General features: G+C 55.3%; 1 protein-coding gene across 2 annotated transcripts; it reads left to right on the top strand.

The window, feature by feature from the left end:
- The first annotated feature begins 359 nt into the window (after window positions 1–359).
- Window positions 360–27,313, top strand: TRIM29 (tripartite motif containing 29). 2 transcript variants are annotated; one of them, XM_055273485.2, is made up of 9 exons: window positions 360–1,245; window positions 10,228–10,323; window positions 11,154–11,387; window positions 12,903–13,101; window positions 15,584–15,685; window positions 17,945–18,037; window positions 20,255–20,353; window positions 23,150–23,226; window positions 26,105–27,313. In XM_055273485.2, exons 1-9 carry the CDS (start codon window positions 442–444, stop codon window positions 26,165–26,167), a joined length of 1,767 nt encoding a protein of 588 aa, XP_055129460.1. In that variant the 5' UTR covers window positions 360–441; the 3' UTR covers window positions 26,168–27,313. The 2 variants fall into 2 exon arrangements, with proteins under 2 accessions (XP_055129460.1, XP_055129461.1); XM_055273486.2 differs by lacking the exon at window positions 360–1,245 and adding an exon at window positions 9,975–10,075.
- Window positions 27,314–27,887: the final 574 nt, after the last annotated feature.

Genomic DNA, 27,887 nt, shown 5'->3' with positions numbered 1-27,887 from the left:
TGCCCCAGGGGCCTCTGGGCGCAGTGAAGCCTGCCTACCTGTGAAGACAGAGACACCCCGCTCCCCGGATGAGAAGCAAGTGTGTCAGAGGGAAGCAGCCCAACTGGTTGCTGAGTTGTGGAAAATAATTAAGCTGGGGGAGAAAAAAAACACTTCTTTTAAAAATCAGGTTAGGGATGAATGTACAGGGCGTGGTTCCTGTGCAATTATCTGCTCTGCTGGCTGCGGGGCTGCCTGCTTCTCCTGGGCCGCTGTGTCAGGCTTGTGCCTGCCGCTCCTCCCCTCCACTCCTCCCCCTCCTCTTCTTCCGCCTCCTCCTCCTCACAGGTGTGTCTCTAGTCCCCGTGGTTGCCTGCCCCACTCCCTGCCGAGACGCCTACCAGAAGGGTCACCTATCCTGAACCCCAGCAAGCCTGAAACAGCTCAGCCAAGCACCCTGCGATGGAAGCTGCAGATGCCTCCAGGAGCAACGGGTCGAGCCCAGAAGCCAGGGATGCCCGGAGCCCGTCGGGCCCCAATGGCAGCCTGGAGAACGGCACCAAGGCTGACGGCAAGGATGCCAAGACCACCAACGGGCACGGCGGGGAGGCAGCTGAGGGCAAGAGCCTGGGCAGCTCCCTGAAGCCAGGGGAAGGTAGGAGCGCCCTGTTCGCGGGCAATGAGTGGCGGCGACCCATCATCCAGTTTGTGGAGTCCGGGGACGACAAGAACTCCAACTACTTCAGCATGGACTCTATGGAAGGCAAGAGGTCGCCGTACGCAGGGCTCCAGCTGGGGGCTGCCAAGAAGCCACCCGTTACCTTTGCCGAAAAGGGCGAGCTGCGCAAGTCCATTTTCTCGGAGTCCCGGAGGCCCACGGTGTCCATCATGGAGCCCGGGGAGACCCGGCGGAACAGCTACCCCCGGGCCGACACGGGCCTTTTTTCACGGTCCAAGTCCGGCTCCGAGGAGGTGCTGTGCGACTCCTGCATCGGCAACAAGCAGAAAGCGGTCAAGTCCTGCCTGGTGTGCCAGGCCTCCTTCTGCGAGCTGCATCTCAAGCCCCACCTGGAGGGCGCCGCCTTCCGAGACCACCAGCTGCTCGAGCCCATCCGGGACTTTGAGGCCCGCAAGTGTCCCGTGCATGGCAAGACGATGGAGCTCTTCTGCCAGACTGACCAGACCTGCATCTGCTACCTTTGCATGTTCCAGGAGCACAAGAATCATAGCACCGTGACGGTGGAGGAGGCCAAGGCCGAGAAGGAGGTAAGTGCTGGGGCCCCTCCTGCCCCTCCAGGCCTCTCCTCTCTCACCCCACCCCTCCGACCTTCGCCTTCTCTACTCGGGCTTCCTCGGGTTTGGGGCTTAAGTTTCTACGTCCTTGGCTCTTTTAGAAAACATTTCTTTCCCCTCATGTCCCCTGTCCCCGCTAATCCCAGCTGGGGATCAGAGGTGGCTCCCCAATCCCCTAAGGTCTCAGGAGACAGGGACATTTTCTAGATGAGCAGATGGAGACTCAGAAAAGATTGGGGGCCCGACCAAAGTCATAGGATAAGTTCAAGTCAGGTTAGAGAGTATGACCCAACGGCACAGAACTCACTACTGGGCTGTGTGCCTGGCTGAGGTGTTTCTTTCTTCTTCTTCTTCTTCTCCTTCTCCCTTTTCCTCTTCTTCCTTTTTTTTTTTTTTTTTTTTGCTTTGAAGAAGAGATAATTCCTCCAACCTGAGTCGGACTGGCCCCTGGGGAATGGGTTGTGGGTGAGGAAAGATACTAGAAGGAGAGAATTTTGGGGCCCACTGAAAGGTCCTTTCTGCTGTCTTTGCAGTTTTTATTTGTCGTACAGTGGCTTCTTGTTCTAGCTGATCCTCAGCTGGTCTCTTGACTTCCTCCACAGCCTCCTTTATCCTTCTCCCAGCTGGGCCCTGTGTTTTGTGTGTGTGGTTGTGTGTGGACACACCTATTCCTGCAGGCGGACACTGTTGGGGAAGTTTGGAGTTTGTGTGTGGATGGCGCGTACATGTACAGCTAGTCCCTGACTTAGGATGGTTTGATTTACGATGACGTGAAAGTGCTATGCTTTCAGTACAGTATTGCATAAAATCCAACACTTTATTACAAAATAGGCTTTGTAGTAGAAGATTTTGCCAAACTGTCGGCTAATATAAGTGCTCTGAACAAGTTTAAGGTAAGCTAGGTTAAGCTATGATGCTTGGTAGGCTAGGTGTATTAAAAGCATTTTTGACCTATCACATTTTCAACTTACAATGTGTTTATTGGTAAATAACCCCATCACAAGTTGAGGGGCATCTGTATATGTGTTTATTTTATGTGCACGTGGGTGTTTTTGTGCCTTTGTAGATGTTTGCATGTATTCGTATATGTGATACGTAAGTGTGTTTGCATGAGTTCTATGTGACTGTGCCTGTACTTCTATGGGGAGGAGCAGAGGCAAGTGCAGGCTTGTGGATGTAGCATACCTGGGGAAGGTGATTTAGGCGAAGGGCCCAGCTGTGGCCACTGCCCTTTGCCCCACAGATGTGAGGCTCACTCTTCCCTAAGGTACACAGCTTCCTGCTGTGGGTGGCCTTCCTGGGGCAAACCTTCCTGGCCTCCAAGGCAGTGAACTCCACTTTCCTGAAGAGCTTCTGCACGCCTTAGATCTGGACAGCACAGGATTCCTTCCTGCCCAGCCTTCCTGACCAGGAGGAGCTGGTTGATTCTCTCTTCATCTCTCACCCACACCCCTGGACAGAAAGGGCCGAGGTAGAGAGGGGAACAGACTCACAGATCCCTTCCAGAAGCCTCGTTTGGCCCAGGAAGAAGATGTTTCCAGCTTCCCCCATCTTCCAACCCCAGCATGGCCTCAGACTTCATACTGAGAGATATAGATGGGACAGGGGCCATGAAACTCATTCTAGGGAGTTTACTTGGGAGTAGACAGAACAAGAGGCAATCATCCTCATCACAGTAGCTGAGAAATTGCAGAGCCTCAAACAAGGTTTTAGGAAATGTGACCAAGTTCCAGTCCCAGTTTTTGCCTCTAACTAACTATAAGGCTGTAAATAAGTCCTTTCCATTCTCATCTCAGTCTCCCAAGGGGTGAAGCTAGATTGTTGGTTTTCAAATTACCCCACAGAGCCCTAGAATTCTTAGAAATGTCTTTGAGGCCTCAGGATGAGGAGGGGGCAAAGAGGTGTCAAGAAGGCGGAGGGTTCAGGTTCCCACCTCGACTACAAGCAAAGGACGTTCTTATTGATCATCTTCTATGTGGGTTTGGCCTCAAATTTGGTCTGAACCAAGGATATCTCTGCTTAAGCCTGGGTACCCCTGGAAAAGGTGGTTCTGGTGGGCAGGAGGGTCTTGGGCAGCCCTATCTGGATGTGCCAGGAGCTCAGAGTTCAGAGTTCAGGTTCTGGCATGGGGGCCGCTGAGGGACTCACAGTTCTTTCTTGAGGGAGGGCTCATGATGTAGGTCAGGAGGCAGGGCTGATACACACAAACAGGACTGGGGAGCACCCGCCTAGTTACGCAGAGTGGCTGTAAGTCAACATCAAGCCGTAGTAGACAGAATGCCAGGCCAACAGGTATTAGCAACCCCCCTAGTGTCCTCCCTCACCTTGCAAATAAGGACACAGGCACAGAGGAAGGAAGGGGCCTGTCCAAGGTCCTTGTCTGAGGAGGAAGCCCCCTGAGCCCTCTTCCAGGGTTTGAGAGTGCCTCAGGGAAAGGGCCCCAAGGAGATGGGATTGGGATATGTGTGTTTTAGGAGAAAATGCCTGGTCCCCTAAAGTGACTGTGATGGTGGGAGCTTCAGGTAGCCTGCGTGTGTGTGTGTACACACATGTGCACCTGCAGCATAGGGCTAGGCAGGGAGAAGTGGAGCCAGGAAGCCAGGAGACTGAGCTGGGCACAAGGGCTGTCTCGGCCTGGCTGTGCTGGAATGTCAGAGGTGGGGGACGTTGGCACAGAGCGGGGTTAGTGGGTAGATGGGCCAAAGTAAATGAGCATGCCAGTCCTGGCATCCTTTTGAGGCATCTCCTGCAGACCCAAACATCAGCCCACACATAGCTGTTTGCAAGCGGCCTTGTTCAGAACCTGTTCTGCAGGCCAGTGGTGAAGACCCAGGTGACATAGCCTCAGACCTGCCTCAGTTGGTTGTGTGAGGCTAAGATGACACCCAGGGCTGTGGGTGCCCATCTTCTGGGCCTCAGGTCTACCTACAGACTCTGAGCAGAGTCTCTGTTAGAAAAAGATCACTTGGTGAGGCAACATGACAGCACCTTCCTCTGGTGGTCCCTGGGTCAGCATGTTTCCAATTCCACCCCAAATGTCACAATAGGCCTCATACATGTCCTCCTGTCTTCCCCTCTGCCACTGAACACTTCCCAGGCTAGGTTAGGTGGGTGAGATTGAAATGTACACATACATCCCTTTCTGTGTCTTATGGTCCTTCCTTCTGCCTATCTCAAGCTTCAGCAGGCCAGGATGTTAAGACCTCCCGGGTGGATGGCTGGCTGCTCTTGGGGGGCCCTGCCCTGTCATGGGTCTGGCCTGCTCTGGGGCGGCAGCATGACGAGGCATGTGTGGAGGTCACTCAGCTAGAAGCATTGCTTTGGAGAGGCTCAGCCTCATGCCTCCTCCACTCTCTCAACCTCACCATTTGGTTCAGTTCAGTTCTCTCACCACATCTGTGGCTTTGTTTCTCGTCTTGTTGCCCAATTCTAACACAAAAGCTGAGCCACTGGCTGCTGGGCATGGGCAGCCACTGGTCCTTGCGTTTCTGAGCAGCGCTGGTCTGCCCAGGAAAGCTCTTTGGGATTCGGGAAGGGGAGCCGGGCTAAAGGCCAGGGTGCCCTGGAGGGGCTGGGCCCACTTTCCCTGGAGACCTTGGTGACTTTGGGGGAGAATGCTTGCTCTGGGACAGGGTGGGTGAGAAAGGAGGTAGGGGGACCTCTCTGGGTGCTAAGGGGGAAACAACAAAATAAAAGAGTCTTGGAGACAGGAAACAGGGGACCAAAGTGACAGGCAGGCAGGAGACAACCCAGTGTCTATGGCACACACCTGAGTGCCAGTGCCGGGCCCAGCATGTCCTACTTGTAGATGAAGAAACAAGGTCAAAGTCGTCAAGAGACTTACACAAGTTACAGCACTCAAGAGCGGCAGAGCTGGGATTCCTCTCCACTATTTTAGGCCTTTTTGTTCCTGTAGGATTGGAAGGGTCTTCTTGAGATCACCAAGTCCGGTGGCTCCCAAACAGCAATCCCCAGACCAGAATCAGCTGGTGAATTGTTGAAACACAGATTCCCAGGCCTTAGCCCAGGAGGTATTTTAAAGGTCTCCCTAGAGAATTCTAATGTGTAGCTGGGTTGGGAATCAGAGATTTAGTCCAATTTCACCACAAGGAAACCAAGGCCCCGGGAGGGGAGGTTCCCACTGTGCCTGCGTCCCCATCTGCAAGGTGAAGGAGGAGACTGAGGGGGCTGCTAACACTCTGCGGGCCTGGCATTCTGTCTTCTTCCCCACTCTTGGCCTGGAGATGGCCAGGGTGATACCTTCCTTGCCCCATCTCACCCCTCCCCTGACCTGAGGCTGTGAGGAAGCAAAAGGAGCAGTAAATCTCAGTCAAGCAGACTAACTGATCCTGGGCTGTTTGACGTCTGGATGGAAATGGGGAAATCTACCCAGCATTTCAGATTCTTATCCAGATAATTACCATTTGTCTGAGCGTACAAATTTGGCAATTAACTGGCTCATTTGGCAAATGTCACAGCCGACGGCCCATGTAGTGAATTCAGGCGAGGGGAAGATCATGGCCAGTCCTCTCCTCCCTGGAGGCAGTGTAGGTACACCTATCCAGGTGGGTGCTCAGGTATGTCTCCATCTGAAGACCACGTCCAGGTTGAGGCACTGCTAGCTGCTGCACTACCCGTCTGCTCTCGGGACAACCTTTGCTCACCCAAAGCTGAAGGATTTCAAGGCTAGGTGGCCCATACAGGGCCCCTTCCTGGCATCAGAGAGCAAGAGGCAACCAGACAGGTGTGGGAGAAGGGAACAAAGGAGTCATTTAGGGACAGGCCTGGGCAGGGAGGAATGAAGCAGAGAGTAGGAAGTCAGGAGGGAGGCGTGGGCAGGGCGGGACTGTGGGGATCAGAGGCCCTGTCAGCCATCAGGGCCTTCAACCACTTTCTGAGGGAAGAGGGAGAGAGGGAGACAGGGAGAGAGAAAGCTGGGGCCTCAGAGGACAATGGGGAGGGTACTGGAAGGGAAGCGGGGGCAAGAGGAAACAGGTGGAACTGCTAAAGTGCGCCATCTGCGAGGTGAAGAGAGCATGGGAGGGCTTAGGTCAGCAGGAGTGAAGGGGAAGGACGATGCCACAGAAGACACACAGGACAGCCTAGTGCCACCACCTCTGGATGCGCCTCTTAAGGCACAGAATAGAATCTGAGCCCTATTGTTGCAGCTTGGCCTTACCGCTTTCCAACTGTGAGAACTCAGGCAAGCTGTGTAATCTTTATAGGCCTTTGCTGGTTAAAGGAGAAAAGTCCTGGCGCATAGTAGATGCTCAGTAATCAACACTGCCTTCCTTCCCTCTCCTAGTGTTGAAGGAGAGCCCAGTGTCTTTTAAACCTTCCCATGTTATATTACTTCCCATACAGGAAAAATTGCCAAGAGCTGAACAGACACGAGGTGCATCCCTAGGTCTCACCCCAAATGCTCCTCCCCCGACAGGGTAGGACTCATCCCAGAGGTGAGAAAGGACGGTTCTAGCAGCACAGAGTTCCCAGTCCATGGGAACTCCAAGAGCCCACTGTGTCCTGCCGGTCTGGTCTTGCAAGACATGCTGTGGGAACCAGGCCCCTTCCCAGCCTGTGTCCGACTTCTTCAGTGCCCCAAAGAAATAGGAGGCCATGTCTCTCCTCCACCCTGACCAACTCTTCCGCCCACAGCTGCAGACAGTCTCCCCTTCTGACCCCGCCCTCACAGGTTTCCACATCATCCGCCAACACCTCTGGCTCTACTCTCCACCCCTCAGTGCTCAACTAGCCCTGTTGCCCTCTTCCCTGGCTCCCTTACCCAGGATGGACTCCCGGGGGACTGGCCTCTCCCTGCCCTTGGCCTAGACACTTCTTTGTTCTAATCCCCATTGAATTCTGCATCCCTGAACTCACTATCTCCTTCGTCTGTCTTGGCCAATGAGAATCCACGCTCACCTGGGGAGACCTTTCCTCCTCTGCAGCCCCAAGCATGCAGCCCTCACCTGGTCTCCCTGTGCACTTCTGCTCACTCCAGGCACTCAACTCGTGGCCTTCACCTTCTCTGGTCAGACCTTCTTCCACTTGCAGGTGGTTAGTCCACCCTAATCCCCTTTTGTCCTCCCTCATTTCCACCAGTGTCCTCCAATCTTCAATTATCCACGAGCTACGCTTCCATCTTGCATTCAGCCCAGTGTCTTGACCTCGCCAGCCTCTCTGTGCACTCCCTACTGTTCACTCTGTGTCTGGACAGTGTACACACTCCATCTGGATCCCAACCCAACAGCGTACACTATCCTAACCACTGAACACCACCAACACCTCACCTGACCACATCTGCTGCGCTCTTCACTTGCCAGTGCTGGGCCCACCTGCCCACCATGCTGCACACACTGCTCCGAGCATGGTGTGAGTGAAAGCACCCGGCCTGGCCCCTGGTCCACGGAAGGTGCCCACACAATAGTGATGTTGGGAACCATTGCTCAGACGGTGCTCACGCTGTGCCAAATGCTTTCTGGGAGCTTCACTCCCAATCCCAGGGCATCCCACAGCTTCCCTGGGAGGCAGGTCCTCTTCCTGCCCCCATGGACCAGACAGGGCTACTGAGGCACAGAGAAGCCAGGCAACTTTCAGAGGCACCTGCTGTCCTGTGCTTCTGGGGAGCTCCCTCTGAGCCCACCATTGCTCATTTCATGGAAGGGCTGCCCATCTCCTATTTGAGACAGGACTTTTACCACCGCTGGGCCCTGGCCTATGGTGGGAGGGATTGTGTTTTGTTCTCTGCTTTCCTTTCCATCAGACCTTGTTCTGGGGGTGGTAAGGTGGGGTGAGGAACCCAAATGCCAACTCCTCCATCACCGAGCTGGGTCAGGAGGTTGGGGGTCTCCAGCTATTCCCCGACCTCAGGCTTCGCTCAGGAGTTCTCCAGGGATGAGAAAGGTGCTTGGGACAGACCCCCAGTCCACTCTCTTGGACTCTTCCTCCCAGCTCAGATCTGCTTGCCAGGTCCAGCCCCCTCGGAGGCCTTTGGGGCTGTGGGATCTGCCAGCCTGTGTTTCCTGGGCTCTTGGGCTCTGCATCGTCAGAGTGTGAGGGTCGAGTTTCTGCCATTACAGTGGGCCTCCTTTCTTTGTTTTCCACTCTCTCACCACCTTATTTAGTGGCTGCTGGCTTCTCTCCAGCCTTTTTTCCAGAGATGGGGCCAAATCTCCATCCTCATCTACTTAGGTCCTCTTTTCCATCTCTGGTGATGGTATTTTCCATGCTATGGCATTTCCAGCCCTTTGCTGGTGGGGCAAATGCTACCGAGAACAACTCTGAATCTCCCTGCCTGGAGAGCCCAGGAATGTGGTGATGGGGGCAGGGAGGCCAGGGATTCAAGGACTCTCAGGGAAGCTCCATGGCTCTTGCCCCATGCCTTCCCCACCCTCTGGGCGCCTTTTCCAGGAAAGCCAGGGAAGCTCTATTTGCCATCGGATCCACTTCCCTGGGTGCCTGCAGCAGGTCCCCTGTTAGCACTCCCTTGGCCCGGTGGGGCGTTCAGAAGGTGTGCCATGCGGTGATGCATGTGCCCAGGTGCTCATGACTCCTGGCTGATGGGACTCCCATTCCTAGAGGTTTGTGGCTTCCTCGCCTTGACTATTCTTTTGGGCTCCTCAAGGAGATGGCCAGAGAAAGGGGTGGGACTCTGCATTCAAAACCCAGTGGTAGCGGGGAGATCTGGAGCAATCCAAGGCTCTCTTGGATGCTTTGTTCTGTCAGTTGGAGATCATCCAGCTATTGTCCGTGCTAGAAGGGGCTTTGAGAGTCCTACAGGGCAGCCCACCAGAACAGAGGCTTGGCTGGATGGGATTGGCCTTAGCTTCATGCCCTCCTTTTGTCTCGATTGTGGCTGCTTTTCAGAGAAGGGCATTTCCCCAAATGAAAGGTGAATATGGGAGTGAAAGCTAATGTCCCAGTGCGCTACTGATACAACCTCTTCCTAAACCACTCCAGACCCCAACAGTCTGTGTCCTCTTCCTGAGCAGGAGTCCCTACAACCTCTTCTTCCACTCTGCAGTGCCTTCCTGTCTAACCTTTTCCTTCCCCAGAGCCCCTGGGTAAAATTCTCTGTCTTGCCAAAATTGCAGAATGCCTTCCCTTTCCCATAAACAGGTTTTATAGCTGTGCCTGCCCAGACGGAGTCCACGCCGGCGGCAACCCTAGCTGCTGCATGCAACACAGCCCTACGTCATGCCATAGAAACGCCGCACACTGTTACTGCCATGAGACACTCCCTGGGCTAGGCTGGGATGAGCTGGGCTGGGTCCCCTTCATTCCTCTTCCCAATGTCTCCAGGTCCACTGAAAGGGGCAAGCACCCTGTAGATGAGTTTCCCTCCTGCCTATGCTGGGTGGAGGAGACAGGCAGAGATTTAGCCCTTAAAAAGACATGGCTAGGGCCGGGCGCGGTGGCTCAAGCCTGTAATCCCAGCACTTTGGGAGGCTGAGGCGGGCGGATCACGAGGTCAGGAGATCGAGACCATCCTGGCTAACACAGTGAAACCCCGTCTCTACTAAAAATACAAAAATTAGCCGGGCATGTTGGAGGGCGCCTGTAGTCCCAGCTACTCGGGAGGCTGAGGCAGGAGAATGGCGTGAACCCAGGAGGCGGAGCTTGCAGTGAGCCGAGATCGCGCCACTGCACCCCAGCCTGGGCGACAGAGCGAGACTCTGTCTCAAAAAAAAAAAAAAAAAAAAAGACATGGCTAGGATATCCAGCCCTGGTGGCGTGAGAATACAGCAAGATGGTATTTAACTTACTGCTGGATCCTTGGACTGGCATGGAGCCTGGCATATCCGAGGTCCTGATGAATGTTTGCTGAATGAAGAGCTGAACAGATGAGTGATGAGCCCTGGCTGCGAGTGTGCCCCCTGAGTGGACCCGCTCCCTGGTTCTCTGGTTCTCTTCCATCTCCTCCCCCTGACTTCTCCAATTCTGGCTCTTTCTCTGCAGACGGAGCTGTCACTGCAAAAGGAGCAGCTGCAGCTCAAGATCATTGAGATTGAGGATGAAGCTGAGAAGTGGCAGAAGGAGAAGGACCGCATCAAGGTGAGCAGCCCCCAAGCTCACCTTGCTGCTCCCTTACCCCACCTGGCCTGCCTGGAAAGAGGCAGGCCTTGGCTCCCATTTGAGTCCCAGGCCCACGTAGACATCCCAATGTGTTTCTTCTGGCTTCTCCCACCTTCTCTGACATTCTCACTGACTCACCTTCTCAGTCTGAGCCAGGCACTCAGGTGGGATCCTGTCTGTGACCTAATGCCCATTTCATGTTATCCCAGCAAGTAAAGACCCCAGACTTTCCTCCAGTGTGTCTTCCAATGTCCTCCAATGTCTGTTCCGCCCACCAGACTCCCCAGCTACCAAATACACACCATTTCTTCTCTACTTATGCCCTTGTGGCTAAATGCATGTCTGCCATGGTTTGGGTAATTGCAAACCACAATCTGAAATCACTGCCTGCTTGACCCTGACTACATACACAGCCAGTATACACATTCATTTTCTGAATACACATTTCTACATGTACATTCATTTTCTGAATGATGTTTGGTTCTGGTTAGGGTTTCAGGGAGCATATTGTGACCCATGGGAGAACTTTGGGGCCCACAGGGAATGATGGCTCATATCAACCCACCAAGAGGAAGGAGCCACAGGTAGATAAGAAGTGTGGGCTGTGAACAAACCTGGCTATCTCTGTCAGTAGGTGGCATCCCTCGGTGATGCCTTTGAATGAGATTCTTGGCCAAATAGGCTTGCCAGGTTGGGGCAGTGGGAATGCCCTGATCCTGTGCTGGAAACCTAAAGACATACCCAACTAGGGTGATTTCTTTCCCTAACTAAAGCCCTGCCTAATCCCTTCCCTGACTCTGGACCTCCAGAGCTTCACCACCAATGAGAAGGCCATCCTGGAGCAGAACTTCCGGGACCTGGTGCGGGACCTGGAGAAGCAAAAGGAGGAAGTGAGGGCTGCGCTGGAGCAGCGGGAGCAGGATGCTGTGGACCAAGTGAAGGTGATCGTGGATGCTCTGGATGAGAGGGCCAAGGTGCTGCATGAGGACAAGCAGACTCGGGAGCAGCTGCACAGCATCAGTGACTCTGTGTTGTTTCTGCAGGTAACAAGCCACTCCTCTGTCACTCAAGCCCTCGATTTCCCCATCTACTTTTCGAGACCCCCCTCCATCATCCATCCATCCACCTATCCACTTATCCACCTATTCATCTATCTGTTCATCCACCATCCAGCCATCCAACCATCCATCCTTTCATCCATCTATCCAAGCGCCATTCTCTATGTTTAATTTTTTTAATCCAATCCATTTCTTTACCTACTCTCAAGATGGCACACAAATATCACCTTTTACCAACTTCAATTGATATGTGCTGGCAGTGCTCTGGGCTCAGTAGGAAAGAGTTCTGAGATCAGTGAATTGGGTAGAGGAGGAGTGGCGTAGGAGTGCTGCATATTTGTTATCTTGGATCTAGTCCGTTTGTCTATTCATCCATTCATCCTTCCATCTGCTAGAGTGTTTTGGATACTGCTGCGTGCCCAGTTCTCTATTAGGTGCTGTGGCAAATAGAGAAGTACAAGACATGGTTTCTGCCCCCAAGCAACTGCAATCCAGCTGGGAAGATAAGACATGTACAATTAGAGAACAATATAGAAAAGTGTGTAATTAAATGATAAAGCATATGGCTCAGGAGATAAGTGCCTGTAGAAGCTCAGAGAAGGGCAGGCGAGCTGGAGGAAGCTAAGACAGCTTTGTGGAGGAGGTGGAGTTTGAACTGGGTCTTGGAGGCCGGTTAGGATTTGAGAGGGAGGACAGAGTCTTCGGTGAGGAGGAAGGGAAGTGAGAAGTGCAAAGGCAGCACTGAGCATGGCAGGTAAAGGTAGAAATATTGCTGTGGGCCAGGCATGGTGGCTTACGCCTGTAATCCCAGCACTTTGGGAGGCCAAGGCAGGTGGATCACCTGAGATCAGGAGTTCAAGACCAGCCTGGCCAACATGATGAAACCTCATCTCTACTAAAAATACAAAAAAAAAAAAAAAAAATTAGCCAGGCATGGTGGCACACACCTGTAATCCCAGCTACTCGAGAGGCTGAGGCAGGAGAATTGCTGGAACCTGAAAGACGGAGGTTGCAGTGAGCTGAGATCCAGCCTGGGTGACAGAGTGAGACTTCGCCTCAAAAAAGAAAGAAGAAAGAAAGAAAGAAAGAGAAAGAGAGAAAGAAAGAAAGAAAGAAAGAAAGAAAGAAAGAAAGAAAGAAAGAAAGACCACCATGGCTGACCCCAAATTCTATAGTAATTCCTTCCATTTCTTTAGTGCGTTCACTCCCAGTCTTTGCAGTTTGTGTTCCTCTCATAAACCCTATGAGGTAACAGATGCACCCACTTTAGAGATGGGAGTCGTGGAGTCACACATCTGAATGCTGGTGCCATCAGGGATGTTAGCATCCAGTGGGTTTTAGTTGAACCTTTTCACCTTACAGAGAAATAAACATCCAGTGAGGAAGAGTGGGGCTTGCAGCACTGAGACCCCCAGCTGCACTGTGAGAGCCCCTGGCAGAGAAGCATCCTCATAGCTCATGAAGACCCAGGCAGTTAATGGTTCTTTCCTTTCTTGGTAGGAATTTGGTGCATTGATGAGCAATTACTCTCTCCCCCCACCCCTGCCCACCTATCATGTCCTGCTGGAGGGGGAGGGCCTGGGACAGTCGCTAAGCAACTTCAAGGACGACCTGCTCAATGTATGCATGCGCCACGTTGAGAAGATGTGCAAGGCAGACCTGAGCCGTAACTTCATTGAGAGGAACCATATGGAGAACGGTAGGTCCCCTCTCGTGGCTGGGCCCCAAGGCCATAGACCTTTCTCTCCCAAATCAGTTCCTGCTACCTGACACGGGCTGGCCTCCAGTGAGCTTCTTCTCATTGTTCCCACCCACCTACCCTTCCTCAGGCTGTTTGGACTAGGATACAGGGATTCTAACCCTCCTCCTCCTTTGAACTTGCTGCCAAAGTTATGCAACTATAGCAAGAGACCTCCAGAGCAGGGACATCCTGGGCACTGGCTCCACAAATGCCTCCTGTCTGTGGGTTGTCCGTCAAACTCAGAGACTGGTTTCGTTCAGATCTACATCTAATTGCCGGGCCCAGCCCAGCAGCTGTGTGGATGCTGCCACTAGTATGGGCCAGATTCCAAGCTGGTGGCTTTGCAGACTCTAGCAGACGTGACCTAGAACTGCAGCCATGCCTGGAGGGAGGACTTGCCTGTCATTGTGGCCATGTTGAGCAGTGCTGAGCCCAGAGGCTGGACTTGGCCTGTTCAGCTGGGCTGGGGACGGTGGGACACAGTGTCTCTGTCACTCACCAGCTCCCTTGAAGTCAGCTGTTCTTCTGAGTCATGCTGTCCCCTCAGAGGTCAACTGAATCATCTCACAGAAAACCTCTGAACCTGAGAAACAACATCGTCAAGTCCTTTTCCACCCAGTCCCTTTAGGGCCTAAAGCCTAGGCACTTTCCCCAAGGCCCCACCCGGTGTCCCAGGTATTGCATGGGGACCTGAGTGTACAGCCTTGTTAATGACTGCTAGATGGGAATACCCCAAAGGAAAGGACCCCTGATTGCTCTCCAGACACAGCGTATGATTCTTTGCGGGAGGAGAAGGGGGTGAAGGGGATAAGAGTGTGCAGAAGGGTTGGGGTTCAGGAGGCCATTTGTGCACCTTGGCGATGGCAATATCACACAGTGTCCCTGTGAAATGTGGGGGCATTCAATCACACGAAGGACAGATAAGCCATTTCAGCAAGACAATCATTTGGCTTTAAACGGCACTCAGATCCCAAAATCCTCCTTCTAATGACAATAGTGATGATGCTAATGGTGATGGTGACAGCTGACAATGATTGAGTGCTCCCTCGATGCCGGGCATTTCGCTGAGCTCCTCACGCACATTACCTTATTTTCCCTGCGGGGTGTACTGCATTTTACAGGCGAGAAGGCTGAGGCTCGGAGAAGCATCCTTTCAAAGGGCGCACAGCTCGGTAGGGGGTACAGCGGGGTTGAACACTCTGCTATTCAGTCTCCCATGCCCTCTCATCTGAGAAGCTGTGGCTGGCGGTGGCTGCAGAAGTGGGGTTGAGGAGTGTGATAATCATCATCCCTGGGGTACAAACTCGGCAGGGGAGCCCCTCCGGTGAGGTCCGGCCAGGCCTGGGGGGATGGCCTAGACTGGGGTGGGGTGAGCCTTACAGAAACTGTTCAGGCTCCTGGCCGCTCACTGTCCCATTTCTAGGTCACAATGCTGGCTCTGTACAGGTGTGGCCCTGCGTCCTGTACGAGGTGTGTGGCGAGGTGGCAAGCAGGAGCAGGGATGGGCACTGCTGATTCAGTGGCCCACACCTGTGCCTGGGGCTATGGGGGCGGCTCCTCTGCCTCTATGTTGTTTTTTCATGTGGCTGCTGTGTGGATGCTGGGAGTGTGTCTGCTCTAGGAGGTGGTGGCTGGTGAGTCAGACAGTGGAGTGACCATCCACTCCTCCCCGATGTCAGCCTGCCCACCAGACCAGGGACTCATCCACACCCTCAAAGTCCCCTGCACTAAGAGACACCAGGCCACTTCATCCTGGACTCTGTGGGGCACAGGGATGGGCTAACACCTAGGAGGGCATTTGTTTATTCTTTGAGTATCTGCTGTGCACCAGAACACTGATAGGCACAGGTGATGAAGATGAAGAATGACGGTCTCAGGCACATTCCTCCTCTTGCTCAGGAGAGAGGGGGAAGGACAGGGAAAGTAGAACACGGGGAAGTTGAAAGAGAAAGGAATGGGGTGGAGGTGGCTGAGGGAAGTCAAGCGTCGAGGAGCAGATCTGTTTGAGTTAGGGGGTCTGCAGGTGAGTGGCCCTTGCCATAGCAGCTCACTCCACTGCCTGGATCCCTGGGCCATAGAGGCCAACATTGGGACCTCATCCCCTTCAGTGAGGAGGAAGGGAAATGAGAAGTGCAAAGGCAGCACTGAGTATGGCATTTAAAGGCAGAAATACCACTGTGTGCTGTGCACACAATCTTATTCACAAGGGCTCAGTCCAAGAGGGTGGATGGCTCTTTGCAGACACCTTCTCCACCAAGAACTCAGGAATTGAGTGAATGCTGGGCAGGGCGTCATATTCTCTGAGGTTGGGGAAACTTGGCTCTCCCTGGGAGATAGGGGAAGGGCTACAGGGTGACTCATCTGAGCCCCAAAAGTCCCCAGTGGGCTGGCTCCTCCTTCCCACCTGGTTCCTCTGCTGAACCGACCCTCTCCTTCCTAGGTGGTGACCATCGCTATATGAACAACTACACAAACAGCTTCGGGGGTGAGTGGAGTGCACCGGACACCATGAAGAGATACTCCATGTACCTGACACCCAAAGGTAAGAGGGAGCCCCTCACCCCAGACCCAGTGTCTCTCCTGCTGCCCAGGGGCCCCCAAAGTCCGTGCAGTGACTCTCAGCCAGGTTCCTTCTGAGTGGGGGTGATGGCATGTCCAGTTTGCCTGGGAAAGTCCTGGCATCTATGTGTTGTCCTGATGTGATGATGAACAGGTCTGTGTTAGCTCTCAGAAGTGTCCTGGTTCGAATGAGAAGTTACCTGGTGCCAGCTCCTCAGAGGCATTCCTCCCTGGCCACACAGGCAACCGCTCTTTGCCCTCCTTGCCTTCTCACTTCCAGCCCACGCCTCTGCTTCTCTTTCCTTCCGGAGGTCTCCTGGGCTCCCTTCTGCCAGGCCGTTGCTGTGTTTTGCTTTGGCTCAGGTTTCGTAGGGGCTGAGCCCTGTGAGATGGCTGCCAACCCCAGGACCCTAGGCAGGGAGAGTGGTCCCTCCTCTTCTGAGTTTCCTAGCTCTGCACCCTGGCCCCCTTGGCCCTCCCTCCCAGGCCCTGGACAGTCCTAGCCTGCAAGGTGCCGGCCTAGCACAGACCAGTGCCTGTCTGTCCTTGCCCTGTGGTGGCCTCTCACATTCTTGGGCGCCAGCAACAAACCACAGCGATACCCGTTACATAAGGGTGGGTGTGCCGGCCCTCGGACCATGAGGGTGTGTTCCTGTGCATGTGGGAGAGGGAGGCTGGGGGAGGAGGGAGACATGGGTAAGGCATAGGGGCTGGGGAGGGGGAAGCCTCCGGGAGCTAATCAGTAATTCACACACGTCTTACACACACACACACACACACACACACAATGGGAGAGGCTTGGGGGATTTGGAGAGATGAGCTCAACAGAAAAGCACCTGTGCCGCCCCACCCAGTTTGAAAACAACCCCTGGGCTTCTTGGTTGTTGGGCTGTCCCTCCTCTGACATTCCTGGTGTGGGCCAGGCCCCAGCCGGCCAGCCTGCCTCCTCCCTGCCCGGGGTGCTGTGCCTTTGGGCAAGTTCTGGGAGAGGATAAGCTGTTCTAACCAGCCTGCCCCAGCACCCCTCTCCTCAGAACCCCTACCTGGCCTCACCCCGGCCCTGTCCCTCCTGTCTCTCTCCCTTCCATCCATGGACCAGGCCCTGGGGTGCCGTCGAGTGCCCTGACGGGCTCCTGTGGGTCTCTTCTGCTCTGTAGGAGACTGAGGGCCCAGTGTGAGCCTCCTGCAGGCTGTGGGAGGGGGTGGAGGAAACAGTAGCACCCACTATGATGCACCCCGAGGGCCTAGGGCCTGGGGGATCTTGGGCAGGCCTCAGTACCCATATCTGAAGAGAGGGGAGGTTGTGCTCACATGCTGGGAGACTTCCCAGCTCTGTTGCCATAAGTCAGTCTATGATGTCTGTGATGGAAGAAACAGGTTCCCCCGGCATCCCTGCCCAAGCACTGTGGGTAGCCTGTGCCGAGGACAGGAGGGACAGGAAATCTGCCCTCTGGCAGCTCCCAGGCTCAGGGTGGGGGTGGGGGGAGGACACGAAGGAGTCACCAAGGAGATGAAAGAAACAAGGCCCCTAAAGAGACTGGGTCCTGAGTCTGGGAGCTTTGAGGTCAGTGGGATTGACAGTGGCTGTGACTCCTTCCCAGGAGGGGTGGGTTTCCAGGAACCTGTGCTCAGTAGAGGGAGCATGACTGCAAAGGGCAGAGGGCATCAGGGACCACAGGCACAAAGGCTTACAGGGCCAGAACTGGGGGTGTGGTGTCATCTGAGGGTCAGGTGGGGAGGCACAGAAGTAACAGAGGACTAGAATACACATGGGGAGCTCATTGTTTTCAGCTGGGTATCGGTGGGGGTATCAGTCCCCGCTGCTTCCTCACAAGGCTATTGTGAGAGCCCAGGTGTGCGGGAAGGAAAGCGCTTGTGAAGTGAGGCTCTGATCTCCCGGGAAGCAGCAGCCCCGGTGGGGCCCTGGGAAGTGTTCCTGGCTCATCAGGCCACCTCCAGGAGGCTCCACCCTGAGAGCCTACTGCTTCTGCCCCCTCGGTTGCCATGGCCTTTCCAAGTTTATGCTGATGCTGTCTGCACGGTTACTAACAGAGCCCTTCTACTCTCAGAAGCATGCCAATTTGGGTGATAAATTAGTTGATTGACTTATGTCAGACCCAAAGGACCTCTCTCAATGGTAGAATCCAGGGCCTGTGATGGGCACTTGGGCAACTTTTTGGGGGCAAGCAGTCCTGCATGAGACTGTTTTCTGCAATGACAGCCCCCTTCATCTGCTTCATAGGTGGGGCCCGGACATCATACCAGCCCTCGTCTCCCGGCCGCTTCACCAAGGAGACCACCCAGAAGAATTTCAACAATCTCTACGGCACCAAAGGTAGGTGGTGGCTCAGCTCGAAGGTGCACAGAGTTCATGTGGGACTGTGCAGGCAGGAGGGGTGTAGAGGTGGGGTCGGGGCCACGGGGCTGGGACCCCAGTGTGAGATGAATGTGGGAAGCTAGGATGGGTGGAGGGTCCAGGCATGGGTAGGGAGGGGTCCTACTTACCGAGCTTAAAGCGTGTGTGTGTGTCTGTGTGGTGGCGGGGGGTGGGGGGGGGGACCGTTAGTTAGACTGGAGGAAAACCAGCCAGGAATCTCGGCATCCCTGGAGATCCCTGAGTCTGTGTGCTCTTCTGATCCCTGAGGAAGGATCTGGGGAAAACTGGGGCTGAGCTGCCACTTGGGCTTAAGTGTGGGCAACCCCCCCAGCAAGTATGAGGGCACGAGGACCCAAAGAGAATCTCTACTGATTCGTGTATTTCTGCAGTGAAAAGTCATGTACAGTGGTTAGTTGTCAGCTTGGCTGTGACTGGAAAGGAAGGCATGGCAGGAAATGGGGCTGGCCCTGAAGCTCCAGGCCGTGAGGCGAGCGAGCAGCACCTTAAGACCCAGATAAGATGAAATGGGGGTGGGGACGTGGCTTCCCCAGGGGGAGCTGCTAAGTTCAGGGTCTCCCTCTGCCCCGTGCTCTGAAGGGACCATTTGCTGAAGGGCAGGGCCATGCACTCAATGAGACCTGGTTCTGGCAGGCCCTGGTTCTGTCCTAGGGGCTCCTGGTCACATGTCAGCCATGCATGGGGAGGGAGGGGACTGGGTCTGCCCCCACCCCAGACATAGCACTGGAGGACTCTTCAGTGAGGGCAAGACCCATGGAGACTGGAGGGTCAGGGGCACCAGAGCAATGCCTGGGCGTCTACATCCAGCACTGGATTCACAGCCGTGACCAGCGGCACCCCCTCCTCCACATATGCAGTAGTAGGCACCTTGAGGACAGAGCTGTGTCTGTTCTGTTCACTGCTATAGCCCCAGGGCTCAAAAGTAGGAGGGGGTCAGGAAGCAGTTGTTGAGAGAGAGACTAAAGGCGTGAGTGAACAGAAGGGCAAGGTGTCTGGCCTTACGGAGCCCTGGCTGGACGTGCTCACTGAGGCCTTGCTGCAGAAGCTGCCTGGGATCCCTGTGGGAGGGCTTTGCACTGGGGCAGGTGGCCAGTCCCAGCCATCTCTGACCCCTGAGCCCAAAAGTCAGCTCTCAGCCCTCCCCACAGGCAGCTAAGGGGTGAGCTTGACTAAGGAGGCTACTGATGCTTCAAGCCCGGCAGGTGGGGGTGTGGTGCTGGAGAAGTGTGCATCACCCATGGGGGCTCTAAGCCCCCCACTCCAGTGCCCTCTGAGTGTCCTGGCTGCTCCTCCTACCCCCTTTCCACTGCCTTCTCCTCTGGACTACGGGACATGCCTGCCCATGGGCATGTGTTAGCCTATTCAGCTTGGCAACTATCAAGTGTCTTGTACCCAAGTTTTAGGATGTGTTTGTATTTATTTGTTCGTTGGTTCATGCATTCTATCCATCAGCCATACAATGGGCACCTTCCAGGAACCAGGCTCTGTGCCAGGCACCAGGTGTGATGCAGGGGCCAGACAGGCACATTCCCAGTTCATGTGAGCTCACTGTGGGAGACAGACAATCGAACATGCAGTTGCCACCCAGAGGGTAGGGGGTGCAGGATGATGTGAGGATGGGGCTGAGGCACATGCAGACATTGGGGAGGTGCCATGTAAGCTGGCACTTGGAGACCCCACCCATGAATCACCAAAGGTGGGGAGCAGAAGTGTCCTAGGCAGAGGACGGGATCTGGGCACACAGCCTGGGGCAGGAGAGAAGCTGGAGTGTCTCAGATACTAAGGCTTAGCCTGGTTTGAATGTCCAGTGGTGGAGGGAGGGCAGAGGCAAAGTCAAGAAGTGGGAGATGGTGGGTGGGTGGCGGGGGTTGGGGGAAGCAACTCACGACAGGGCTGTGGGCTGCTCTTGGGACTTTGCCCCTTATTCTGAGGACAGTGGCCTTTAGGTGGGGCAGGGACCAGACTATGCTTTATATTTTAGAAAGATAGCTTTGGTGGCAGAAGGATGGGGGTGAGGCGTCACTGGGATCACACAGTGGCATCCTGGCTTAAGTTGTGGCCAGCGGCTGGAGAGTCATAGACCTGGCTGTGTGCTGGTCCTGCCTCCTCTCCCACTCCCAGCTGTGGCGGCCTGACATCCCTTCTTTGCCCTGCCAGGTAACTACACCTCCCGGGTCTGGGAGTACTCCTCCAGCATTCAGAGCTCTGACAATGACCTGCCCGTCGTCCAAGGCAGCTCCTCCTTCTCCCTGAAAGGTGAGCTTGCCCACCCTGGCCCCTGCTTTCCTCCGCAGCTGCCTCACACCTCCCAAGCCCTGCTTAGGTCTGTTCCCTGAGCTGCTAGTTCCTCCCTCACCTCGTGGAGGAGAGAGGCCTGGCCTGAGAGCCCGGGAGCTGCCGCCATGGTCTTTGCTGAAAATGAGCGCAGGGGTGGGGGCTGGGCCACATCAGCGTCTGCCAGGGCTTGTTTCAGCGCTCTCTAGTCTCTAACTACACGCCGCAACAACAGCTCTCAGTGGTCAGGACGGGGGGACAGGCCATACCCCCTGCACCCGACCTCTCTGATCCTCAGGATGCTGCTTCTCCTATTGCAGAGTTTATTTCACTCCCAGCGTTGGCTGGCTCTAGGGTCCTGTGGCCACGGAGCACCTGCCAGCATCCTGCAGAGCCAATCCTGCAGGCGCCCCTTTGGGAAAGGCAGGACCAGACAACCCTAAGTCCCCCCAGGACTGATCCCCCCGCCTGCCTGCAGTCCTCCCCAGCACTCTGACAAGGCAGAGTGGTTGATGCCTCCTGTCCCCTGGGGCTGGGGGCATCCCGAGGGGGCAGGCTTGAACCAGACCCCAGCTATGGGCCCCAGACCCTCATGTATCTCCTGAAAGATCCCAGGGACAGCTCTACTGGCTGTGGTGGGAGTAACCCTGTCTCTCTTCTGGCACCCCAAACATCTGGCCTGGAAGTCAAGATCAGCAGATTGGGTGGGCTCAGGAGAGGGAAAGGGGCTATGCAGGGCAGAGAGACCCCTGAGCAGTGGCCTCTGAGGCCTCATCACTCAGCTGTCCCTTCCAGCCCAGGGTCCTATACTATACCCAGGACAGGGATTCTTGGAGCTGCTGGCAAGATGGAGGAGACAGGACTATGGGTGGAGGGTCCTAGCCTGCAGGAGCCCCGCGCATGTCTTAGCCGTGATCCAGGCCTGGGGAGCTCCAGGACTTGCCTTGGCCTGTTTGGCTTCTAGCAGGCGCCTTTCTGCTCTCTGATCAAGTCTGGACCACAGAGCACCTGGCAGGGGAGGTGGCCACCCTCAGGTGTGATTCAGAGCAGCCCCCAGAATGAGGTGTAGGTCCTTTTGGCCCCTCTGGGACCAGCACTCTGCCACTAATGCCTCTCTCTCTCCCAGCAGGCACTGGGAAAACCCCCTATCAGTTCACCACCTTGGGACAGGCCACTGCAGAGTTTTCCAAACCACTGGGTCGCAGTGGGCTGTCTAAAAATAATCCCGGTACCTGCCCATTTTCCATCCCTCCCCTTTTCTCTCCCACAGTGGGACAGGTGGGACATGGGGGGCTGTCTGCCACTTCTAGGGTGTGCCGGTCCCTTCTCCCCAGAGCTCCCTGGAGAGGGATGCATGCCCCACCTGCCACCCCAGCACACTCTCTATCTGGACTTCTGCCTGCTGCACAAGGCGGGTGTCTTGGGCCACCCTGACCCCACCCCTGTTTCCATTCTCCCCACTCTCATGGCTGGCATGGGATTTTCTTTCTGGGAACTGAGAGATAAGGCCTGAATTACTCCTCTTAATCTCCACTCAGGATCCCTGGAACCCCCCTTTCCAAGGCTGCCCCCACCTCAGATGCAGGAAGAGACCCAGGTTCTTTGCTCTGTCTCCTCCCCCTCCTCCTTGCTCAGTGCCACCTGGGAAGGGCCATCCCAACTGGCAGCCTGGCAGTGCTCATCATGAGCCTGACCTGCTCATCCTCGCTTAGAGCAGGGCAGGACAGGGGCTTTCCCAAGACAGACCGCAGCCTCTCACTGGACAGAGATCTGGCCCAGGACAGACCCTGCTTATTTCTTGAGGGCCTCAGCATCCAGGTCATGGCCTGTGTCTTCCCAGGCGTCCCTGCAGGCTGATGGCTGACACTGAGAGTGCCTTCCCTATGCTGTGAACCAGAGCTCCTTTCAGGTTTGTCTGGGCTGAGGCGGAGGGAGTCAGAGTGGCCCCGCCTTAGACTAGCATCTTTGCAACCAAGCTCAGAGAGCGCACCTGCTCCAGGCCTCTCAGGCTTGCCATCCTAACCGTGGGTGGCGGCCACAATGACAAATTCCTGCCCCTCTCTAGGCCCTAGTCTCTGGCTAGTGAAACAGGGGAGGGGCCACAGAGCCGGGGAGAAAAAACCTGAACTTGGGTTTTGGATTTCCGGCACTGTGTCCCCCGCCTGCCTGCGGTGTTCCCCAGTACCTGGTTTGGAATCCTGACTGCTGCTTATAAGCTGTGCAACTCAGGCAAACTGCTGAGCTCATAGATACAGGGGCCAGGCTCAGTGAGGAGACATCTGCAAAGTCCCTTCCGCAGTGCTTGGCACAAGTGGGGCTCCGTGAATGGGAAGCATCGTCCAAACAGCACAGGGGAGTCCAAGTGAGCGCCTCCTGCTGGGAAACTCTGGCAGGCCATGCTTACGTGTGGCGCTCCTGGGCTCTGGGAAGGGGAGGGCCCGTGGTGTACACCTCTGGGGTGGGTGAGTGGAAATTCCTGCAGAGCAGCGTGATGCTGCGCTGGATGTGGGGGCAACACTCCCCTGCTGCCTGGTCCAGCCCACCTGGCCGGCTCCTCCTCCTTCTACCTGCTTTGCTGCCTCCTCCCTTTGGCCAGCCTCCCCAGGATTTTTGGTTGCGGCACCCTGGCTGCTGCACGTGTCTTCAGGCGGCTGCATTTGGTAATGGGCTGGATGATGCTTGGTGGTCACTTTGGAGAAGGCAGCTGTGCTGCTCCGGCCCCGGGGTCCCCTGACCACCAGCGCTGCTCCCTTTGACCTGAATCTCTTGTCTTCCCAGGCTATCCCTCCCTCATGCGGAGCCAAAGCCCCAAAGCCCAGCCCCAGACTTGGAAATCTGGCAAGCAGACTATGCTGGTAAGGGAAGTGCTGCCGGGAGGGCCTGGGCATGTCCAGAGACCTGGGCACTGAAGGGGGCTCCCTGGAGGCAATAGGTTCCAGGGCCTGTGGGAGGACTTCTCTGGGCCATGGGGTGGAGGAGAAGGAGGCAGCAGTGGCCTGAATACCTGTGCACAGCAGAGGGTAGTAGAGACCCGGGGCTAATGGGCAGGGGACTAGCTAAGCACACACTGTCTGGACCTCAGTTTTCTGATCTATAAAGTGGGCAGCCTTGGTTTTTTTATTTGGCAAATGCTTGTTGGATGCCTATGCTAGTGGAATGACAGCTTGGGTTCTGCCAGCTCTGGGATTGTAAAACAGCTCAGCGGGAGGACAGGCCTCCTCCTAGAGATGGGTCCCACCTCCCCGGGGGCAGTTCTCCAGTTCTGACAGCATAGAGGCCATTGGGGTGATAGTGTAGGGGCGGGAGAGGCTGGAGAGTTGGGAATAGATATATTTAGGGTCAATATCTAATGACCCGAGGCCAGGCATATCAGAAGAGCAGCATGACAGGGAAGCATGACTTTGGGGTCCAGGCCACCTGCTGACTGTGGGGTCCTAGATGAGTTAGATACCCTCTCTGAGACTCTTTCTTGCTTTTTATTATGTGGGGACTGAGATGATCCCCAGTGCCCATTAGATCTGGCATATGTGACCCTGACTGAGACCTCAGTGATCCGGGACTGTAGTTCACATGCAGAGCCCCCATGTGCCTGAATGCCTTGCTCCTGAAGGTCCATTCTAGGCCCTGCTACAGGAGTCGGCCAGCTGCCATGGCATGTGGGTGGCATCAGGAGCTCTGCTGGAACCAGGGCCAGAGCCCTTGGCTCTTGCTGTCCTTGCAATTGGAGATCAGAGCAGGAGGGGTGATTTGCCCTGGACCACAAGGAATGGCTGGGGATGGTCTAATTGGACAGAATCTTTAATTGCTGGCGATGGGAGCTAAGTGATCGTGTGTGTAATTTGGAGCTGGACCCAGGGGCATTGCAACAGCAGGACTGCAGAAAGCAGATATGGGGAGAAAAAAGAAGGTTTCTGTTCTAGACTCAGTCCTTCCCCTCCCTACTACATACTTTTCCACCCTCTCAGAGCCTGGGGTCCTGAAGAGAAGGCTCATCAGCACTTTGAGGCCGCTGGCAGAGCAAGGTTTTGGTGTCCAGCAAGCACCCAGCACTGGGAGAGTGGAGACAGGTGCTGGGGTGCAGAGAAGCTGAGCTGGGAATCAATTTCCCTGGGGGCTGGCCCCAGCTGTCTCATTGACTTGCTGTGTGACTTTGCACGAGGAAAAATGATTCCTTTGTGCCTCAGTTTTCCCATCCGTAATTAGGATGATTTCCCAGCTCTTCCAACTGCCGTATGTGCTGTGACCTCAAGCCAGGGAGGGGAAGGGAGGATGAGGAGAGCATTTTGCCCTGATGCCCACCTACCACTCCAGGCTTTTAACCAGACAATGCCATTCATTGACCTGCAACCCATATTACTGACCCAGTCTTCCTCAAAGAAAGGCTTCAGCCATTTCCAAATCTATTCACTTTGCCCTATTAATTGCTTGGGGTCCAGGCTGGCCCCTGGGGGTCAGGAGACCTGGCCCAGGCTCTGCTCTGCCAGTGAGTAGCTGTTCTTTCCCTTCCCTGGGTCTCAGTTTCTTCCTTTGTTTAATAGGTGGTTTAAGCAAGGTCTGAGCATCCCTCAGGCCCACAAGTCCTGCTGTGGACCAGACATAGGCAAGGAGCTGACCAGGAGGTGTCAGTTCCGTGAGAGACAGGGCCAAGGGCAGTGCACCCTTGAGGTGTGTGTGTGAGGGGCAAATGATGTCTCCTGTAATGGGATCCGCAGGGCATGGGGGTGGGCTCAGCCTCTGACCCAGCTCAGGGACAAATCATCTTCCTGAGACCCTCCGGGGGCTGACGGTGCTTGCATGGGTGAGCAGCAGCTAAGCCGTGCTCTTCCACTCCATCCCGGAGGGCTGCCTCCTCAGGGCCCTGATGAAGTGATCTGGGCAGGGTGGGGCATGCTGATTTCATGAAATTACTGGGAGATACGATACATGGAGAAGGCTGGGAGAGCTGTCACTGGGCTCTCTCTCCGGAGATGCTCCCTGTACCAATGGATGGGGGAGGAGGAACAGGACGAGAGAGGCAAAGGGCTGTGGGGAGCCTGGGACCGTGTTGGGCTGGGGCAGTTCTTTACCCTCTCTGCAGCCCCTCTGTAAGGGAAATTTATGCAGAGAGAGCCGAAGAAAATCCTGGAAGCCCTCGCCGTAAGAGAAGTGATGCTGAGAACTGGCAGCTGGGGGTGCGGGTTTTGGAGGCAGCGTGCTGGGGCTTGGATTCCGGCTCCTTGCTTACCAGCTGAGTGACCTTGGGCAAGTTGCCTAGCCTCTCTGTGCCTGGGTTTTATAGTTGTGCCTTCAACTATAAAATGAACATGATAATAGTAATCTATTTAATTGGGTGGTTGTAAAAATTAAATGAGTGTATCCACATACAGCCCTCGGCACAGTGCTGTGAAGTTCTGAGGAGTAGAAAGTGCTATATAAATAGTAGCTGTGGTGGTGCTGGAGGAACCTGCCGAGCTGTGGAGAGAAATTTTGACCAGTGTGATGGGGGGTTGAGGTCCAAGGGCACCCACTAACTATGGGAATGGACTCTAATTAGGATCCAACCTGGAGATCCTGACATTAGGGACCAGCCCCTGATCACAGGGTAGGTAGATCTTGCAGATTAGGCCAAAAGGCCCCTGGAATTGTCGGAGCTTGGATCACTGCTGCCTCCTGAGGCAGGTTAGGGTAGGGTGGGTCTAGCTAGTGGGCTCATCTGTCGTCTGGCCTCGCTGACCACTTTTGTTTCCCCCACAGTCTCACTACCGGCCATTCTACGTCAACAAAGGCAATGGAATTGGGTCCAACGAAGCCCCATGAGCTCCTGGAGGAAGGAACGAGGCACCACACCCCTGCTCTTCCTTCTGACCCTGCTGCTCTTGCCTTCTAAGCTACTGTGCTTATCTGGGTGGGAGGGAGCCTGGTCCTGCACCTGCCCTCTGCAGCCCTCTGCCAGCCTCTTGGGGGCAGTTCTGGCCTCTCCAACTTCCCCACTGGCCACACTCCATTCAGACTTCTTTCCTGCCTTGTGACCTCAGATGGTCACCATTGTTCCTATGCTCAGTGGCCACCCCATCACAGGGGTGAGATAGGTGGGGCCTGCCCTAACCCACCACCCTCCTCCTCTCGGGCTGGATCTGGGGGCTAGCAGGGAGTACCCGCATGGTATCAGCCTGCCTCTCCCGCCCACGCCCTGCTGTCTCTAGGCCTATAGACCTTTCTCTCCAAGGCCCCATCCCCCAATGTTGTCAGCAGGTGCCTGGACAGCACAGCCACCCATCTCCCATTCACATGGCCCACCTCCTGCTTCCCAGAGGACTGGCCCTACATGCTCTCTCTGATCCTACCTATCAATGCCCAGCATGGCAGAACCTGCAGCCCTTGGCCACTGCAGACGGAAACCTTTCAGTGTCTTGACATCACCCTAGCCAGGCAGTGGGTCTCCACCACAGCCACTTTGAGTCTGTGGTCCCTGGAGGGTGGCTTTTCCTGACTGGCAGGATGACCTTAGCCAAGATATTCCTCTCTTCCCTCTGCTGGGATAAAGAATTCCCCTAACACGATATAATCCACACATGAAAATAGCTACTGGCCTAGCTACCATTTACCAGCCACTATACCATTTGCCTACAGAATTTCACGCAGTCTATAATTTGGTATTCTCTCTGACGATGGAGAGTGTGGGTGGGCTGACCGCAAAGGGTGCCTTACACACTGCCCCCACCCTCAGCCATTGCCCCATCAGAGGCTGCCTCCTCCTTCTGATTACCCCCCCATGTTGCATATCAGGGTGCTCAGGGATTGGAGAGGAGACAAAACCAGGAGCAGCACAGTGGGGACATCTCCCGTCTCAACAGCCCCAGGCCTATGGGGGCTCTGGAAGGATGGGCCAGCTTGCAAGGGTTGGGGAGGGAGACATCCAGCTTGGGCTTTCCCCTTTGGAATAAACCATTGGTCTGTCACTTCTCTTGTATTGAATGACCATTTCCCTGAGGGTCCCCAGAGGAACAGGCTGCAGTTCTTCTGAATGCACTTTTTCCCTCTGATGAGGGCACGGTCATCTTCCTTCTCTCCTCTCAGAGATGTGGCTCCCATGAATCTCCCTTGACCTCTCTCACCCTGTCTGGGACACAGAGGTGCAGTGCAGGAGCCTGAGCCTTAGGGAGGCAGGCCTTGGCTAACAATGAACACAGGGAGAATGACGGTGGGGTGTGGGCCTAGGGATATGCTCAATACCTTCTGCCATGCTCAGACCTTCTGGCCAGCCCACCCCAGAGTTCCCAGGGGGAGAAGGGCCCAGAAGTGGCTGGGAGCCTGTAACCCCAAGCACTCTGGTGCTCAGACGTGGGCTGGAGTGGAAGCCCACTGGAGGCTTCAGACCTGAGGGCCTTCTCAGTGCACAGAGGGCCTTCTGGGAAGGAGAGCTCACCTTTGAGGCTGGCAGGAGAGTCAGACTCCTGAGGACAGCATCATCTTGGGCTTGGGGGATGGAGGAAAGGGAAAAGGCCTTCCAGTCCCTGGAAACCCAGAGAGGCCTGGA

Source organism: Symphalangus syndactylus, chromosome 3 (genome assembly GCF_028878055.3).
Source record: "Symphalangus syndactylus isolate Jambi chromosome 3, NHGRI_mSymSyn1-v2.1_pri, whole genome shotgun sequence".
Taxonomy (NCBI): domain Eukaryota; kingdom Metazoa; phylum Chordata; class Mammalia; order Primates; family Hylobatidae; genus Symphalangus; species Symphalangus syndactylus.
The sequence above is the reverse complement of the archived record's forward strand: the minus strand, read 5'-3'. Positions and strand labels throughout refer to the sequence as shown.

What these genes read in the sequence shown, in the direction of transcription:
- TRIM29 (XM_055273485.2), top strand. Translation starts at nt 442, where the DNA reads ATGGAAGCTGCAGATGCCTCCAGGAGCAACGGGTCGAGCCCAGAAGCC. An exon ending in CATGTACCTGACACCCAAAG is followed by an intron (nt 15,686 to 17,944) that starts GTAAGAGGGAGC and finishes TCTGCTTCATAG; the next exon opens with GTGGGGCCCGGACATCATAC. An exon ending in CTCCTCCTTCTCCCTGAAAG is followed by an intron (nt 20,354 to 23,149) that starts GTGAGCTTGCCC and finishes TTGTCTTCCCAG; the next exon opens with GCTATCCCTCCCTCATGCGG.